Source organism: Equus asinus, chromosome 12, assembly GCF_041296235.1.
Source record: "Equus asinus isolate D_3611 breed Donkey chromosome 12, EquAss-T2T_v2, whole genome shotgun sequence".
In the NCBI taxonomy this organism is placed as follows: Eukaryota; Metazoa; Chordata; class Mammalia; order Perissodactyla; family Equidae; genus Equus; species Equus asinus.
The window spans coordinates 65,871,293-65,890,046 of NC_091801.1; the positions used below are offsets into that span (position 1 = coordinate 65,871,293).

An 18,754-nucleotide genomic window follows, 5' to 3' on the forward strand; every position below is an offset into this window, starting at 1 on the left:
TTTATACGAAGAATTTTTAATGTCTCCTTTGCTGTCATGAGGTGAAATTAATAAATAATGGTCTTAGGCCAAGTTCTCTAGAAAACGAAACGTGAGGTAAGGATCGGGTGCTTATGCTTTATTTGGAAGATCCACTTCCAGGGCACTGAGAGTGAAGAAAAAAAGGGGGGAAAGTCAGGGAAGGCAGCAGAGCTAGACCAGGTGAGCTGACTGCACTGGCCACTGCTTCCTGAGGCAGAGACAGCCAGTCACCCAGTGTCTTCTCAGTGTCATCCCAGTGTCATCCCAGTGTGTCTTCTCAGTCACACGGGATGTCTCAGGATATGTGGTGTACGGAGAAACCAACCACGTCTCAGAGAAGTACTCAGGAAGGAGGAAGAAGAGGATTAGTTATCTGCTTGGCTCCTTCCTATTATTATCTCCTTTTCGGCCCCACAAGGATTTAAATCCCCCACAGTTCTGGGTTGCTCGGGTCATTACCTTTAGCAGCAGCTCAGGACACCAGTTCTTATGCCCTACAGGATAGCTTTTCATCCAAGTCTGGAATTGATAACAGAACCAAAAATTCAGGTATGCTTCTCCTTAGCCTGCCTGGCAGCAGCCAAGAGGAGAGGTGCGGGGAGGCAGCATTTCCAGGCAAGCAATTAGTTGGCTTTAAGTGGCAGCAAAAGGTCAAGCAGAGCCGGCTGTGGTGCCTAAGGTTGTGTAAGCGCTCAGAGTCTAGAGACCAGATGATGGCACTGAGGGAAGCTGAGCAGATCCACAGGATGAGCCCAGTACATTAATATAACCTACATGCCCTCAGGACTTTTAACTGATCTAACTGTAAGATAAAGAAGTAATGATAATAAAATAGTATGCATTTCAATATGGAGATGCTGGGGTACAACACACTAAAAGACAAAAGAAGTAGTCAAATATTTGACTTTGACCTCTATTCAGCATGAATGAGGCACATATAAAAGTAGTCAGGTGTTTTCTGTTGGTGACTCAAGTACCATATACACACTTGCTACCAGTGACTTGTTTTTATAAAATATGTTATAAAATGCCCTGAGCAAAACAAAAACACAGTCTTTCTTCCATATACATGGTAGTCACCTAGAAAATTGAGAATACATTGAATCGGTCAAAAAAATATTTACATATGTAAAATATAGCCAGGGTCTAGGCTCAAGATAATTACAAACCTTTTTCACCTACATCAATAACTCAGAGGACACAAAAATTGTGTGGGCAATGGTTCCATTGGATGTGGGGACTGTCATCACATTGCAGGAAGTCTACCAACTCTGGCTCTTGTGCAGTAAATACTGATAGCGCCCCTCCCCCATCATCGTGACAAGCATACAACACTAGCACAGATTGCCAAAATGCCCTGCCAGTGCCACTCTTCTTGAGAACCACTTTTTAAAAAACAAATGGAATACATATATGTATCAATATCTATATCTGCATCTTGCATAACTTGCATTTAGAAATTTTGTCCATATTAGCACTTATAAATGGACATTCTTTGTAACAGTTTTAGAATATTCTAATACATCAGTGTGCCGGGATTCATTTAGCTTTTGATGGTCACATTGATATTTTCAGCTTCTTGTTACAAACAATACTGCAAAGGTGATCCTTACACACCAGTCTTTGTGCACTTGCACAATTATATCTCTAGGATATAATTCTAGGATACAATTGACCTATGAGTCAAAAGGTACATGCATTTTTAAATGTTTTTTTATTTTTTATTTTTATCTATCTATCTATCTATTTTGCTGAGGAAGACTCACCTTGAGCTGACATCTGTGCCAATCTTCCTCTGTTTTATACATGGGTCACTGCCACAGCATGGCTTGCCAAGCGGTGCTATGTCTGCACCCGGGATCAGAACCAGTGAACCCCGGGCTGCTGAAGCAGAATGTGTGCACTTAACCACTGTGCCACCAGGCCGGCCCCCGATGTACATTCATTTTTATATGAATATACTATGTTGCTATATTACTAGCAAATCATATACCCTAAGATACTAAAGTAGTATTGCTAAAATTATAAATAAACTTTGGGCATAATGTGCTTGCTGACCTCTAAAGCCTTTTCCAAACTGAGATTCTACAGTTCTAAATGTAATCTCAATACTACTAAATTTTCAAGTAGTAAGAAAGACCTCTCAACCCTGGCCTGTTACATTTTTTACACGCAATTTAAAGAGAAACCAGGTTCTAGTACTACAGAGAATTAGAGTATTCGAAGCTTGGGGTGCAAGTCTAATCCCATGAAAACTTGGTTAAAAATGAGATCCCTAAGCCCCAGGTGAAGACCCATCCTGAAACTATACACAAAAAAAATGCAAAAAAAAAAATTGCTAGTGGCATCCCCTTTACCCATTAGCACCTTCCGAGGCCAATCTTGGAGGGAGAGAATAGCAGGATGTGTCTGCACACTCCCATAGCCCTCTGCAGCTATCATGAAACCACCAACCAGTCCACCTTATTTGGAGGTGAATATTTATTTAATTCATATATAAATTTTACATGATATCCATGGTGCTATAAACATAGGCACATTTTTTTTTAACTAAAGGTACATTCAAAAATTACTCTCTCACCCCAGCCTGCTCCAAGCCCTTCAAGATAGACTATATCTAATATTTGTAAAACAACGGCCCAAAAGGCCATGATCATTAATTTTAGGAGAATCCTTCTGACTGTTAAGACCATTCCTTCTGACTTCAACCAAGCAGGGTCAACAAGCTTTTGGACAAAGGAGCATATGTTTTTTAGCATTTTAATTCCATCAATTGATAGAATTAATTAAATGCCTCTGCCTTGGCATTTTTTAATAGGTTTATGGTTTTGTTTCTCCTACTTAGTTCAGGTCAGAAAAAACTTGATATCTATATTCCTATTGGCTTTCTTCAAATCCCTATGGGATGGTTTAAAGATAGGTCACCACACCAAAGGGTTCAGCTAACCACATCTACTAACAAATGGGCAGCTTCCCACTAAGTACAAATTAAAACATTATTCATTTGTATTGGTTTGCCCCTAAAGGCACAAACATTGTGAATTTAATAATTCATCCATTCAAATAAGAAGTCAATCGAACACAGAGTGAATTAGACCAAAACAAATTCCCTAAAATGACTGAGTTGATTCATTGGCTGTACCCAGGCATGATCCAGACATATGAGTTTTGTCATTCACAACATTCATAACACACATCAAGACAAGAGTAAAATCTACAGTGTAAAGTCATTGTAACTTGTTGAATTCACAATGAGGAAAAATGAGTATTTGAAATTGATTCATCATAGCCACTCTGATACGATGCACTTTAACTTGGAGGCAAAAAAAAGATTCATATACACGATTCTCTTAGTAAAATTTTCTATTTCTTGCTAATAACACCTTTTAATTCAGAAAATGCATTAATTTTATTCAAATACATTTTTTTCTAAAATATAAATATTTAAATTAAAATTTTATAAATGCAGAGAATGTAGTTTCTGTTGACTCCCCACCCAGATATTAATCAGTCCAAAACTTAAGTGATGAAGAAATAATATTTGTAATTACGATCATTTTAGTTTGTCTATAAATATATATGATCTTTGCAACTTAATTATGAGTAATTAACTCATACTTCATGTAGTACTGAGCACCTTAGATTACATATTGTTGAATTAAACTATTGGCATTAATACATGTATTTTAATATGTTATTTACAATACACAAGTATAATTCTCTTGTATAACAACATTCCAGTGATTTTTGAAAATATATAATGAAAGAGTGCAGTATAATTTACAAATGCATCAAAGCTTTCCTCCAATATTCAGGCTGGGACTCACTCTTGAGCATTTTAAAACAGGAAACAAAACAAAACAAAAAGCAATATCCTAAAGCTGTGCTTTCCACTGTGTTTAGTCTTGTTTTGTTTTAAAACACTAGCTTCCCAAGATGCTCCAGTAGAAAGGAGTTCTGGAGGTAAGCACAAGGAATGACACAGGGGACCCCCCCAGAAGAACCACAATGTGCATGAAAGCGAGGAGACCTGTAATCATGAAATCTGTTGAACATTTCTTAACTCAGTATTTCACAAACATTTTTGATTACCAAACCTCTTATTTTCCCCACCTCAAAACACCTCTCAGTCAATGGCCTTTGGAACTAGCATTCCCTGATACCTATTATGGGGCAACACTGATCTAAAATAAAACTCTGCAACTCAATAAACGCATACGTCTCAGTGAGCAAAATCACATTCCTTTAAAACAGTTTCACCTTTTAAAGCTGTTTGCATAGGTATTTGCTAAAATATGATTCTGAACAAACACACAAATCTAACCCAGAACGTTTGTCTATGTAAACTACAGGGGAAAGAAAGATTACAAATGCTTACAGAAATTCTAGAACTAATTTTCAAGGTTTGAGGAAAGTGATTCCAAAATAATAGGTGTATTTTTAGTGAATTCATTTTGAAAGACAAAAACAAAAGCAGTAAATCAGTAATACGCTATATGGTGTCTGAAAATATTCTTGTAGAAAAATATCAGGTCATTATATCATTTCCTTGGAATTCCGAAAGAGCATTGGATGCTATCAATACATCTGATTATAATGCTGGGTGTATGCATAAACCCCAGCATCGTTCAGAATTATATGAAGCTGCTCTATTACTGGTTCGAAAATGCATGCATACAAGCACAGGCAGAAATAAGAGTCAATAAATTGCTCAGCACTTCCACTGAAAACCACAAAACAGGGATAATTATTTAACCCCACACGAGTTGTTATATCTATATATATAGCAAATGACAATCTTTTAAAAAATATCCATAATTTGCTTCCTATAAATAAAGCTATCAGTCTTGGTTCTAAGATAGCAGACCTTGGTGTGAATGCAGCCCCAGAATTAATCATCTTCCACGCACAGCACTCTTGAGCAAAGCTTTGCAATTTAAGCAGTCTACTTCGGCTCAGATTCCACCAGCTTACAGCTCAGATCAGTATCTGATGCTTTATTTAATTCTCGCCCAGCATAGGCTAATGAGAACACTTCAGAATCTTCCTACATCGCTGAAAGATAATTCATTAAGAAAAGGTAAAGCTGCTTCATACTTAAATAAAAGGTGGGTTTCCATTTGAAGTACTTTCCTTTCCTTACCAGCTAAAGTCAACTCAATTAGAAGTAGGAAATAAGTCACAATAAAACAAAGGATCATTGTTCCTGGGGGGGAAAGAGGGGAAAACGCCCATTTCTCATCTCTTCATCCCTTGCTTACCTGGGTGAACCAGCTGCCTAGAACCTGGTATGATTAAGATCTGCACACGCTGTTCTAATTTCATGTCCTTGATTGTCATTATTTAAAAGTTATGCTGTGTATTTCCAATTTCCCTCACTTCTTTACCCTTTGACTGTTCTAAAAAGACAGTTTTATTCCGATGTTCCTTGCGGTGTTTTCTCAGGGTACCCCCTTGTAATTGATGAAATTGACAGAGCAGTCTGGGATAGTTACACGGGACCCTTGGGTTGTAAAGCTGACTGTGGCATGCTATAGCTGGTGCACTGATGTCTCATGTTACCCTTTCTGGTGGCACCGCAGCCTTCCTTTTCTCAAAGGCAAGTCGCCCCTCTGTTCAGGCCACCAAGCCCAGTCTTGTAATCTTAGCTGACAGGAAGGAATGAATGATGAAAACAATTGGCTTGGGGCAGGAATGAAGGTCCAGTTGCTGAAATTGAAAAAGAAGAGAGCATGAGAGATTTTTAAATTAATGCTTGATACAGAATAGCGATTTACACATCAAACGGATCTGTGTACTTCCTGCTTTTAAGTGTTAACTGGAGCAATTATGTTTTTAAATCCTTGCCCCCCCCCCCACCCCACGAGATAAAAAAATCTCTTTGAACTTACTCCTTACATCTCATATATCTCTTTTCTGAAATAGCTTCTGTGAAATTTATATATACCAATAGCATAAATATTGAGGTTGCCTTTCTTGACTGTCTAAACCATTTACTTTTGGTATCACAATAGTGATATTATTTATGTTGGGTTAGGGACAGTGTGAAGCAGTACAGAATTTCACATCTGATGACCAGGTTTGAGTCCTGGTTCTAACAGGTTTATAGATGTGTAATCTTGGACAAGTTACTTAAAATTCTTTTCAGTCTTACCTAACTCACGGGGTAATTAGAGTATTAAATGAGATACTGTTTGTGAAAATTGCTTATAAATTCTAAAACGCAGAACCCGTGCTGCTAAGCAGCTGTGTCCTCACTGTCCTACTCTGGACATCACGTGTCTGTTAAGGCCCCTCCTCAGGTCTTCTCCTTGTTGTGTTCCTACAGAGCCAACACGTGGTCAGAGCATAAGAGTCAGGCTGAGTTTTTATCCCCTGACCTAATTCAGGAGAACTGAGGGAGTTGTTCTCAATCTCATCTGCTGTCCCCAGTTCTGCTCTGATGATGCCACCGTTGAGGAGTAACAACCTGAACGCATAATAATAGTATCTAGCAAAGTTAAGATTTTATGTGTCATGCACCAGGCCCTGTGCTAAATATTTTCCACACACTATCTTATTTCATTCTCACAAAATCCTTATGCGATAGCTATTGTTATTATCTCTATGTTTTATACGGGGAACTAAGATGTGGAGAAGTTATAAAGCTTTCTGAGATCATCGATCTTACAGTAAAGATAAAGTGTGGACTCAAATGCATGTCTAATGCCAGAGTCAAGGCTTAACCACAATATTTTGTTTCATTAGCACAGAATGCAACTTTTGAGAGTCACCTAAGGATTACCTACTTTGGTCCCTGTATTTTATGGATGAGAAAGACTCAGATCCAAAGAAATAAAAGGACTTGCCCAAGACAATTGGTGTGGTAGTTAAAAGACTCAGAAAGAGAACTTGGGTCTCTTGACCTTCAATTTAATCCATTTCCTACAACTCACCTCTGCTCCCCTCCCCCACACCGGAAAGGCCTGGAACCCGCCTCTTGGGGTTGCTTAACTACATCCTGGAGGAGCTGGATCTGAACTTGAGCTTATCAGCCTAATGTACTGGCAGCAAGAAGTCAGTTCTTCCTGGATCTTTCAAGTCAGGTCATAACTACAGGCAGAAAGCCTGAAGTTTAAAAGTAAGTGATTTTCCTCATGGGCAAAAATAGCCTTAAATTTTTCAGTCAAGGATAAAACAGGAGACTGCTCCTTGTCCTTTCCCACTTTGCTAGGGTGTAGTCACCTTCAGGAAAAAGTACATGGCTGGGTGATTGATAGAGCAGCCACTGAACTACAAATATTCTCAGTAAAATGGATTTTCAAATCACTTATTTCCAAACTGGGGCTTCAGGCTAAACTTACTGATTGAAACACACAAATCATCAACAACAACAACAATAACAACAACAACATCCCATAAAATTCTGCAGATCCATTTCTTTTTTGAGGAAGATTAGCCCTGAGCTAACTGCTGCCAATCCTCCTCTTTTTGCTGAGGAAGACTGGCCCTGAGCTAACATCCATGCCCATCTTCCTCTACTTTCTATGTGGGATGCCTATCACAGCATGGCGTGCCAAGTGGTGCCATGTCCATACCCGGGATCCGAAGTGGTGAACCCCAGGCTGCTGAAGCAGAACATGCGCACTTAACCGCTGCACCACCCGGTTGGCCCCTGCAGATCCATTTTAAAGGTCAGAAAAATGACTAGCTGGAAATTGTTTTCAGGAAGTGAGTTCAGATCAACTGTCAGCCACAGGACATGGACGTCGCCATGTCATCAGTCAACTCCTACTAGGTAACTTGAATGGTTTTCAGAGCACTGTCAATATAATCCCACAGGAGAAATGACTGAAATAACTGTGGAGAGATGGGAGTGGGGGGAGCAGGGATTGTGGAAGGCCTGTAGTGGAATTAAAATTACTGGATTTTTAAAACTGAGATCTATCTCTGCATTTTACATATTCCCCATCCCTGTTATCAAGGGGAAGTCAATAAATATTTGCTGATTAACCGGGTGACTAGGGAGGACCTAAGTTATTACAAAATCAAGGTCCTCTTGAACGTCTACATTCTTCAGGTTGAATGAGATGCTATGTCTTCCTGAGAAATGCCCAGAACTATGCTTGTTAGAAGGTGGAAAAACATGCTGACAAATAGAAATGGCAAGCAATAGGATATATTGGAGTATATGAGGAAGCCATTTGGTATAAACCTAATTCGGCCTGACTTTGTTTTTTCCAAAAGGGCCTGACTGTGGCCATTGAGCATGCATTGTATATCTGCTTAGACATTTTGAGATAAAGGTGCAACTTCCCTCCGCCTCCCAACATTGGCATCTCCTTAAGGATTAAGCATCTTTCCTTAGGCTGGGAACTGATTGCAGCGCTCATCTGTGACCACCCAGCTCGAGGCAACAGACCTGCCACCCTGCTGTGTTCATGAGACAGCAGACCTATCTGCTGTTTCCATCAATTGCTGTGCCGACAGAGCAGCCTCGTGACTATTGTAAAAGGGACATTTCAATCATATGTGAAACATCCTCTTTGAGGGTATACAACCACCCTGTATACCCCCACTTCTTTGGAGTGCTCTGTTCTTTTGTGGAAAGACTCTCCCGGGTTATAATCCTCACATTTTAGCTCAGAATAAACTCGCCCAAATTTTCATTTATAGATTGGTTATGGATTATCTTCGTTGACAACGCGATTCTTACCCTTCTGTAGAACCGAAGTAATGCACTTTTTCATTACAGAAGGCAGTAAGGATCACAGGAAATCATGAATTTAAACACATGGGCTATTTGCATTGACAGAAGATGTTACCTTAAGTGACAAATTTGCTAATTTTGTTTGACGTTAGCCTAAAGCTGCTGGGCCTTTCTCTGGCCTTCTCTCCACTTGGGCAGAGCTGACCAGGTTCTCTTTGTTTCCCCTGCTGTCCTTTCTACCCTGCCATCATCCGGCACCTCCCCTCTTCCTGCTGCCTATGTGCTCTGCTCCTGAGACCTCCCAGGTGGCCTGGAGGGAGAGTTTTACACCCCTGCCTCCCTGACACCTAGCACAACGCCAAGGTTGGATTAGATGCTTGACACTTTTAAAAAAATGAATGGTACATTGTGAAGCCAGTGGGACCCTATTTAAGAAGAATTTAATGCTGGCTTTGTAAAGAAGTATTTCCTTTGACTCAAATATTTATGTGAGACTCCAGTAGAAAATGAGACCAAAGTAAAGAACGGTGAAAGAATTGGATCTTCTCATTGTTTTTTAAGAATCAAATAAGATATGAACCTGCAAATACGTTAACAGTCAAATGCTAAATAAATATAAGGCAGCGTTATGTTTGCAAGCCATACAGGTGTGTCGCATAAGGTAATATATGAGATTACACCATCTGAAGAAAAGCGCACTTACGAACTCTCCATCTTTGCCTCCAAAATCCAAATACAGCATCCTGATTCCATCATCTGAAGACATTTTCAGCTTTTCATAAGGAGACTGTATGATTGTCTTGGGAAAGGCACCCTCCTGTGGCTCAGTGGTAAGAGAAAATCCATTCTCATAATGTATGGTCAAACGGCACTCTTGGTTTTTGTAGGTGCAAGCTGAAAGAGACAGACAGACAGACAGACAGACAGGATGAACAACAGAAGTCAATCCATTGTCCCAGGCACTTAACTTTCAAGTCTCCCCAGTCCCAGAAGCCAGGCACAAATCACCTTCTAAAGTGGAAAATTAGTAATTGTTTATGAAAATATTGTCCATTGATTTTGATACTGTAATTTAACTTGCCCCATGAAACTAAGGGGAATAAATGGAAAGAAGTTCCTTTTGCTGGGATTTACTGAATTTTATCTGTGCTCTAGCCCTCATCTGACCATCTGACAACACATTATGTAGTTAGGGTACTTGTCTTCCAATGGCCTTGTGCCACTAAGCTTGGAAAAAAACTGACATTTGATTTAGAGTAAGCTACCTCTGGATCATCATCACACACACACACACACACACACACACACACACACAATCAAGGCCATGTCTACCGCTTGGTAACATTACCAACGTTAACAAATATAACACACCTAAGAAGTCAGGAGGAAGTAGCTCAAAAATTATCTAATTTTTAATTTTAAAAAAGTCCAACAAAGCTCATTTTATAAATAGAAAGGTGTGCTTTTTAAATTTCCCTGATGATCTGATAATCTTGTGTCCTGGAAAGGCTGCTGTTGCAGAGCGACATCAGATGTGGCCCCTCCCATGAAGAATGCTGCTTCCTCCCTCTGCCTAGTGTGGCATCTAGGAATCTCCAGTGGTGTCCCCGTGGTGCCCTCTGATCCAAAGGTACAAATGAAAACCTCTTGATCAGGTCAGGGGCCAGCTTTTATCTACGGTTCCCAGTGCATTTAGGAAAAGAGACCAGAGCTTTAAGCTTATGAGCTGGACAGGGGACTGCTGCCAGAATCCAAGTTCCCATTTAGGAAGACTTGTGAACGTTTAAAACCCTGGATCAAAAAGTTCTGAAAAAGGTTATTCCGTATCAGATTGGATTTTTTGCCTCACAAAACACCACGTTTAACAGACTCTGGCAAGTAAATTGCCTCAGGCCTTCATATGCATCTGAAAACTCTTTAGGGAAACCAGGCCATTTTCTTTGCTGGGGACAGGTTCTGAGGAGAAGAGTAAGGGCACTATTGATTACTCTGTACCATCCTTAGCTCAGCTCAGCTCTATAAACCAAACTTAATTTCACCTTTCCACAAACTTCTGAAGCACGATCATAGCTTAATATTATAGGAGAAAAAAGCAAAGCTCAAAGAGATGCACATGTCACAACCCAGGTGGTTTAGATTTCAAAATTCACGTTCTTTCTACCATGTGCTATGTATCTTTCTCATACTCTGGTACTAAGGATATGGAGGGACGGAGGGAGGGACCTTGGCAAGAGTCTCTCAGAGTCAAACAGTGGGGTGGGGGAGGCCTTTAGAGTTGGGGGAAGAAACAGGGGTCTCTATCTGCTCATAGAATGAGGTTGCTTTTAATTGAAGCTCTGGTTAAAACACACACCCCTTCCTTGAGTCTTTCTGGGCAGAGCCCTTTGGTAAATCTTCAGTTCTCCTCTTAGAAGGGCCCTAGACTTCTACCCTTCCAGTCCAAGGATGACCAAGGACAGTGGCATAGACGCAGTTATGGCTTCCCATCTTAAATCCTTGTTTTTGACACACTTCACCTCTACTGCAGAATAGGTGGGCGAATGGGCTCTAAACATTTTTTTTCCTTCCTCCATATTTGAATTTTAAAGCTATGCCATCAGATATTGTGAATTAACCGATCGCAATTACTTTTAATTCTAGTTGACCTCAAATGGTATTCGTGGCCTTTAATATAATGGAATCGGTTATCTGAAGATGTTCTCAGTCTACACAGGATAAACCGAACACATTATCAAGTTAATTGAAGCTCTGATTAAAACATAAGCCCTTTCCCCAACTCTCTGGAGGCATCTTTTAATTTGTAACTGAGTTGCACCTTTGGTCATCTCCATAATTTCTTTTCTCCCACCACCCATCTAGCTTAGTTCACACAATTCTTTGTTACTCTCCTGTGGATGGACTATCCAGAGCTTCATTATTTTCCTGTTGAAGTAGAATTCAGTTTATTGAGAGAGAAAGATTTTACAAAATTTGTGGAATGTAAACTAAACCAAATCCCTTTGGCCATCTCCATTCTATCCTAGAACACTATTGAATTTGCTGTAAAGAGTCTGATCTTCTCTGATATTACACATATAACTTCATTAAATTTAGGTTTTTGGGTGGCTTAGGCCTTTTCTAACTCAGGCTCGAAACTCCAGTTCTTGTTGCCGTACAGAATAGGCATCAAAAATAAAAGCTTCAGTGATACTCCAAAAAGGTTTTCAACAATGATGGAAAATACCTGGGGGCACTGATTAATTTCAGGATAATTTTAAAAAGACATTGGTAATCTTGGAGATGCTGCAGCAGAAATGCTACAAAACATCTAGTCTTTCATATTTGCCTGAGTAGGGGGAATGCGGAGAAACCCTCACTACACATTGATGTCTGTCCCATCTTTTAGAATATTCCTGGCGGCCTGAGGAAGTTGCAGCCCAGTGTAGTACTGCTTGCAGAGTGGTCCATGGACCAGCAGCATCAGCACCACCTGGTATCTTACTAGGTACAAATTCCCAGCCCCCTCTCCCAGAACTGCTAATCAGTATCTCTGAAGGTGGGGTCAGCAATCTGAGGCTTTTCGGAGTAAAACTAAAAAACAATAGCATTATAGACACGGTTAACTATATATTGTGCTGGCTGATGAAAACCACTGGAATCCACCTTAGCAAACGTAAAAGATTTTACAGCATGTAGTCTGTTAATTAATGTAGCTTAGATTCATATAACTTTTCCAGTCTCTTATTTTGCCTTTGCCCAATTAAAAAATTAAATTCTCTATATCTCTATATTTACATATGTATGTATTTATATCTATCACCTGTCTATCCTCTATCTGTCTATTTGTATGATTTGGAGAGTGGCATGAGAATTACTTATCACAGCAACCTGGACAGAATTGTTATTTTTTGACCACTGGTTTAACAGTGAGAAGTTCCGTCTCTGAAGACACTATAGTGAATAAAGAATGCACTTTAGAGGTAAGTTCAGCTCTGTCCTTTATTTGTCGTGTGATCTCAGGCAGGTTACTGAACCTTTCTTAGGAATTTGCTTCGTGATTTTTAAAATCAGGTTGACAAGGGAATGGTGAGGATTAGATGAGAGGAGGCAATGTATTGTGACCCAGGACACACACACACACATTTGAATCAGAAGTTCTACAAAATAATATTTACACTGATATTTCTATTCCAATTAATTTCATTTTTAAAATGTTGCTCTTGCCTCTATTAATTTATTTCAGGACCCTGTAGGGGAGGAAGACATTTCTTCTACCTGCTCTGGGTTCTTCTGGCCAGAGAACAAATTAAATTCACATGAGACAGAATAACAGGAGAAAATTAAACAAAGCTTTATAACATGTATACATGGGAGAGGCTCAGGCAACCTGAGCAACTCGCCAAAATGGCCGAAGTCACCACCTTAAATATCATCTTCAGCTAAAGACAAAGGAGGATGTTGGGGGTGGGTGGAGTCAGTTACAGGAGATTACCAGACAAGTGCAGTAAACAAGGGTCAGGTTATTATGCAGATTTAAGTCCTCGCCTTCTGCATTGATAAGAGTTTCTAGAGATAGGGTCATCCCTCCTTCCTGGTACAGACAGGGAGACACCTTTACAGATGGAGATTTCCTTTACAATGTAAATGTCTCTTAACAAAGGGTAAGTAAACTCTGCTCTTCAGAGTTTCTTTCCTGTCTGCAGTTTTTAAAACTAACAAGCCCAAAATAATCCTCATGCCAAAGAGACATATCTCGGGTGGCCAATTCCAGTCCCCTAAAACCCAAAAAGAATTGTTTTCGCAGTATGAAAAACACTAAGAGACATTATATACAATGCCTGGCACTTCGCAAGTACTCAGCAAGCAGTACAGGATGGAAGGGTTCTTCCTTCTACACACATATCCCATTTCTACCATTGACTAGTCCGCTCTCAGAGCGCTACATGAATGTGGATCATACTCTCTGTGCACTCCTTCCATCCTGCCACTGCCACTCCCTTCATACCAGGGACAGGGGTCCCTGCTGACTCTTCCCAAGGCTTTTCCTCTAGATGCCTTTGTTCCTGCTCTTTTTCACAGCCTGGTTCTCCTGTTTTCTGATCAACTCTGTGAGCTATCTAATCCATTTCCAATAATTTTATTCTGTGATAAATTTCTATTGTTTCCAACAAGAACTCTACTAGTTTGTGCCTCAAAGTTCACTCCTCTAGGAAGCCACCCATGGGTTATTGGTAGGAAAATGACATCTGAGTATCCAAGTTACCAACTTTTCTTGACTCAAGATGGGATAAGGCTTTTCACAATCAAAACCTTGGGTTCCATTTTAGTAAAAAGTGCTCTAATTTAGAGGAATTTAAATTTACCCCTGGAATTTTTTTTTTTTTAAAGAGCTTATTTAACACAGTGTTTAGTACATAGCTAGCACTCTTTTTTTTTTTTTTTAAAGATTGGCACCTGAGCTAACAACTGTTGCCAATCTTTTTTGTTTTCTTTCTGCTTTATCTCCCCAAATCCCCCTAGGTACATAGTTGTATATCTTAGTTGCAGGTCCTTCTAGTTGTGGCATGTGGGACGCCACCTCAACGTGGCCTGACGAGCAGTGCCATGTCTGCGCCCAGGATCCGAACCAGCGAAACCCTTGGCCACCGCAGCGGAGTGCACGAACCTAACCACTTGGCCATGGGGCTGGCCCCGTACCCCTGGAATTTTAAGTGCCCCACAAGGACAGTAATGGAAAAGACTTTGAGGCCAGGGTGGAGTTGAGGGTGCTTTCCTCCTGTAAGAGTGTGACATCGGTGGCTCATGGCCAGCAGTGCTCACCTGTGGTGATTTCAGAAATGAGTTCAGCTGAGTTGTGGCAACCCTGTACTATGCTCCGTGTCCAATGGGAGAGGTCTCTGCTGATCTCGGCCCTGAAGAGATGTGTTTCAATCCCCTGCCTGGTACCAGTTCGAGTTGCAAAGGACAGATCCACACCAGCCTGGGGCGATCCTTTCCCTGGACCAGAATGGACCAGCCTATTGAGAGAGAGAGAGGAAAAGAAAGAGACAGAGAGAGAGAGAGAGAAAGAGAGGTATCAATCATCAAAATGGAAACTACTTCATTCACCTGACACGTCACTTGGTTAAAGGCTCCAAATTGGTGATTTGCTCTCATTTTTCTAATCGGGAACCAAAGGATCCACGATGCCCTGATGTTCACCATGGTTTTCTGCCATCTCCTCACCCAGTTCCTCTCTGATGGTAGAATGAGATTAAGACACTGCCCAAGAACTGAGCATCTGGTTGAATATGCAGGGGAGTTGAGTAATATGACTTTAACTATAGTTGGACAAATTCAGCTACACTCATTCAGCCAAAAAGAAAGAGAATGAAGTAAACAAAGGAGAGATCATTTTAAATAGTGTGGGAAAAGTCCCCCAACATTCCATTTGTGGCCATATATATGTCCCAGTGTGAACACGAGCTGGGAAAGGGAATCAATCATTTCCCGGGTTAGATGTAGTTCCCCTGTGTTTGTTGTAGTTTGGAGCATCTGGCTGTATGGAATGTGCTTCTGGGTTTGCATTTTTCATGCATTCAGCCTCCAAAGGCAAGCAAACAACCATGGGATGCAACTGAAGAAGAGCAATCTGTATGACTGTGTTAAAGCTTGAGAAGGAACTCGGGATGCTGGACTTCTTGACAAATGGAAGAGAACTGCACTTTATGGGAGATTTAAGGGATTTTCAAGAGTTATTTTACCACACAGGATTTTCACACTGACTTTAGGACTGACGCTCAGCATAAAATGTGACTCTCATAGTAAATATTTTCTGGAAGACCAGACTTAAACTAGGAGGCATCAAAGTCTCGGAGTGCTACTTACTGAGTAGGCTCCCACTTCTCACTTGCTCCTTTATACACTGGGATCTCTCCTGCTCTCTCCTACTCCTCAGTATCTCAATCTCCTTTTGGGAGAGACCATAACATCAATAATTTGCAGGGTAGCATGAATATAATTTAGTAAATGTTACTTCTCTCCAGGGTCTTTGCATTTTCAGCCTTATCTTTTAACACAGACAGAAACTCTACCATGTGCTACAGAAATTCCAGGTGTCTATTTACTTGGTGGATGGGAGAGTTATTTTCTTAGGCAAAGCGCTTATTAGCTCTAGATTAAAAGCCGTACAAAGGAAATCCAAAAGCTTCTTTTCTCTTGTAAGCTTAAATATTATAGAACAAAATGATCAGTGCCATAAAACATATTGTAGCCTGTTGAATTTCTAGCAACAAGCTTGTTGTATAACTCTGAGGAGCTTTTTTTTTTACTGACAAAGTTGGAGTTAGTGGTTTGCAATGCCCAGTTGGAGAAAAAGGTTCACTGAAAAACCTTTTGGTTGTAAAATTCTTTGAAGATAGACAAGTTCCCAGGAAATAACAAATGTTGGCAAGAATGTGGAGAAAAGGGAACCCTTGTGCACTGCTGGTGGGAATGTAAATTGGCACAGCCATTATGGAAAACAGCATGGAGGTTCCTCAAAAAATTAAAATTAGAACTATCATATGATCCAGCAATCCCACTTCTGGGAATACATCCAAAGGAAGCAAAATCAGTATCTCCAAGAGATATCTGCATTCCCATCTTCATTGCAGCATCATTCACAAGAGCTAAGATATGGAAAACACCTAAGTATCTGTTGATGGATAAATGGATAAAGACCATGTGATATATATACACAATGGGATATTATTCAGCCTTTAAAATTAAGGAAATCCTGCCATTTGTGAGAACTTGGATGAACCTGGGGGGCACTATGCTAACTGAAATAAACCAGACAGAGAAAGACAAGTGCTGTATGGTATCATTTGTATGCGGAATCTAAAAGAAAAGTTGAACTCATAGAAACAGAGTAGAAGGATGGTAATCAGGGTATGGGGGGTGGGCAAAGTGGGGAGACATTGGTCAAAGGGCACAAACTTTTAGTTATAAGATGAATAAGTTCTGAGGATCTAACACAGAGCATGGTGATGGCAGTTAACAACACTGTTGTGTATACTTGAAATTTGCTAACAGAGTAGATCTTAAGTGTTCTCACCAAAAAAAACTAAAAAGGTAACCATGTGAAGTGAGAAATGTCTTAATTAACTTGATTGTGGTAAGCATTTCACATGTATATCAAATCATCATGTTGTATGCTTTAAATATATATAATGTTATTTGGCAATTATGCCTCAAGAAAAGAAATAATAAAACGTAGAGAAGGTCCATGAATCTCATTGAGAGGAGACTCTAGGACAGTGTGAAGGGAAGAGTCGGTTGACATGGGCGCCCACAGGCAGGGCTGTAACACCTAGAGACGAGTCCCATTCGACAGGAGGACATTTTGTAACGAGATGCGAACAAGAGTGACTGAGAAGCTGCTGGAGGTTTCAAAATCTACATGACGGTAAACAAAACAGAAAGTATTTCTCAAAAGCCCAACATAGGTTTTAAAGGGTTTTAAGCTCAGGTAAAAATTCATCAAGAAAAGGTCTGTGTAAATAGCATGAATTTATATGGTGTTTTCTTAAGTGCTCAGAAGTGTTTTTAATTCTCAAAGTTTACCTTTTAGTTGCTTTAAGGAATATAACTTAGTGGTTAAGTTTGCTTGCTCCACTTCTGGAGCCTGGGGTTTAGGGGTTCAGATCCTGGGTGTGGACGTACACACCACTCATCAAGCCTTACTGTGGCAGCATCCCACATACAAAATAGAGGAAGACTGGCACAGATGTTAGCTCAGCAACACTCTTCCTCAAGTAAAAAAAAACGAGGAAGATCGGTAATGGATGTTAGCTCAGGGCCAATCTTCCTCACACACACACAAAATATACACATAGAAATATATAGATATATATCTAGCTCTTTCTTTTTAAAATCTTAAAATCTCTATCAGTTTGGCACTTCTGGCAGGCTGCATGGTAAACTGAAATGAGATACAGTTTTGGGAGGCATAAAAACCTTCATTAGATCCCCATTCTGCCATCTGTTGAATGTTCTAAAAATTACTACCTCATAAGGTAGCATTGTGAAGATCAAATGAAATAACCTATGTGCTGTATGTAGCACAGAACCTAGCATATTGATTATATTCAATAAGTATTGTTTCCATCCCTTGCCCCTACTCTCAGTTTTCTTATTTTAAAAATATAATTCCTGCCTCACATGATTAGGATTAAATATAATAAAATGCATAAAGCACTTAATCCAGTATTCAGTGCCTCATAGTAAGCATTCAATAAAAATTAGCTCCCTGATGCCTTCTCTGGCCTAATGTGTTCTCACTTTCTATCCCCTAAATTTCCATCCAGGGGATATCAACCCTGTCACAATTCAGGGCCAGTGTAAATGTAGCACAGAGGCACAACTGAAATGAGAAAAAGATACACCACTCTCACGGAAAATGTTTTTCTGTGAATTTCCTATCAATATTTGTTTTTCTCCAGAGAGACTATAAAATTGAAGCCGATAATAACTAGAAAACGCAATTCATTAGAAAATTCACATTTGGTAGAACTGGGTTTGAGGAATGATATTACCAACAGAATATAACACGGTAAGAGAAAGCCCTGTATCTAGCTGACCAACATCACGCACCGGAAGTCCCTGACGGGGAAACTCAGTGTGTCATAGGAAGTAATGATGCAAAAAGAACCTTTGTAGGGAGGACTACTCATATTCTTTGTTATTTGTCTCATCACCAAATTCTCATTGATTGAAAAGAAAAGGGAAGAGGAAAAATTGACTTTTCAACTAAACAAGTGTGAATTATCTAATATTTATATTAAAAAACAAGTTGATTTGCCATCTGACAAATAGCAGGCATGCTGAATTATGTGCTTTTTTGAATACACCAGGATTGGTTAATGAAACATACAGAACTGTATGAAAACTCTGAGATAAAGCAAATTGTCTTTTCTGTTACCATGTGTGCATACTAGTAACAAAAGGATACTTTTTTTCCAGGTTAAAATCAAGTGAACTTTATCAGATATTCACATGATGCATACGAGTACACATCCGCAGACCTTGAAAATTATTTTATAA

At 39.8% G+C, this 18,754-nt stretch overlaps 1 protein-coding gene across 1 annotated transcript in view; it reads right to left on the reverse strand.

Moving 5' to 3' along the window:
• Window positions 1–3,366: 3,366 nt before the first annotated feature.
• Window positions 3,367–18,754, reverse strand: part of SNTB1 (syntrophin beta 1) — a 226,486-nt gene continuing 211,098 nt past the window's right edge. The window contains exons 6-8 of the mRNA XM_044743794.2: window positions 14,510–14,706; window positions 9,414–9,604; window positions 3,367–5,730 (exon numbers count right to left, since the gene is read on the reverse strand). Coding sequence (XP_044599729.1) covers window positions 5,638–5,730; window positions 9,414–9,604; window positions 14,510–14,706 — 481 coding nt within the window. The 3' untranslated portion in view covers window positions 3,367–5,637. The remainder of the gene's footprint in view (window positions 5,731–9,413; window positions 9,605–14,509; window positions 14,707–18,754) is intronic.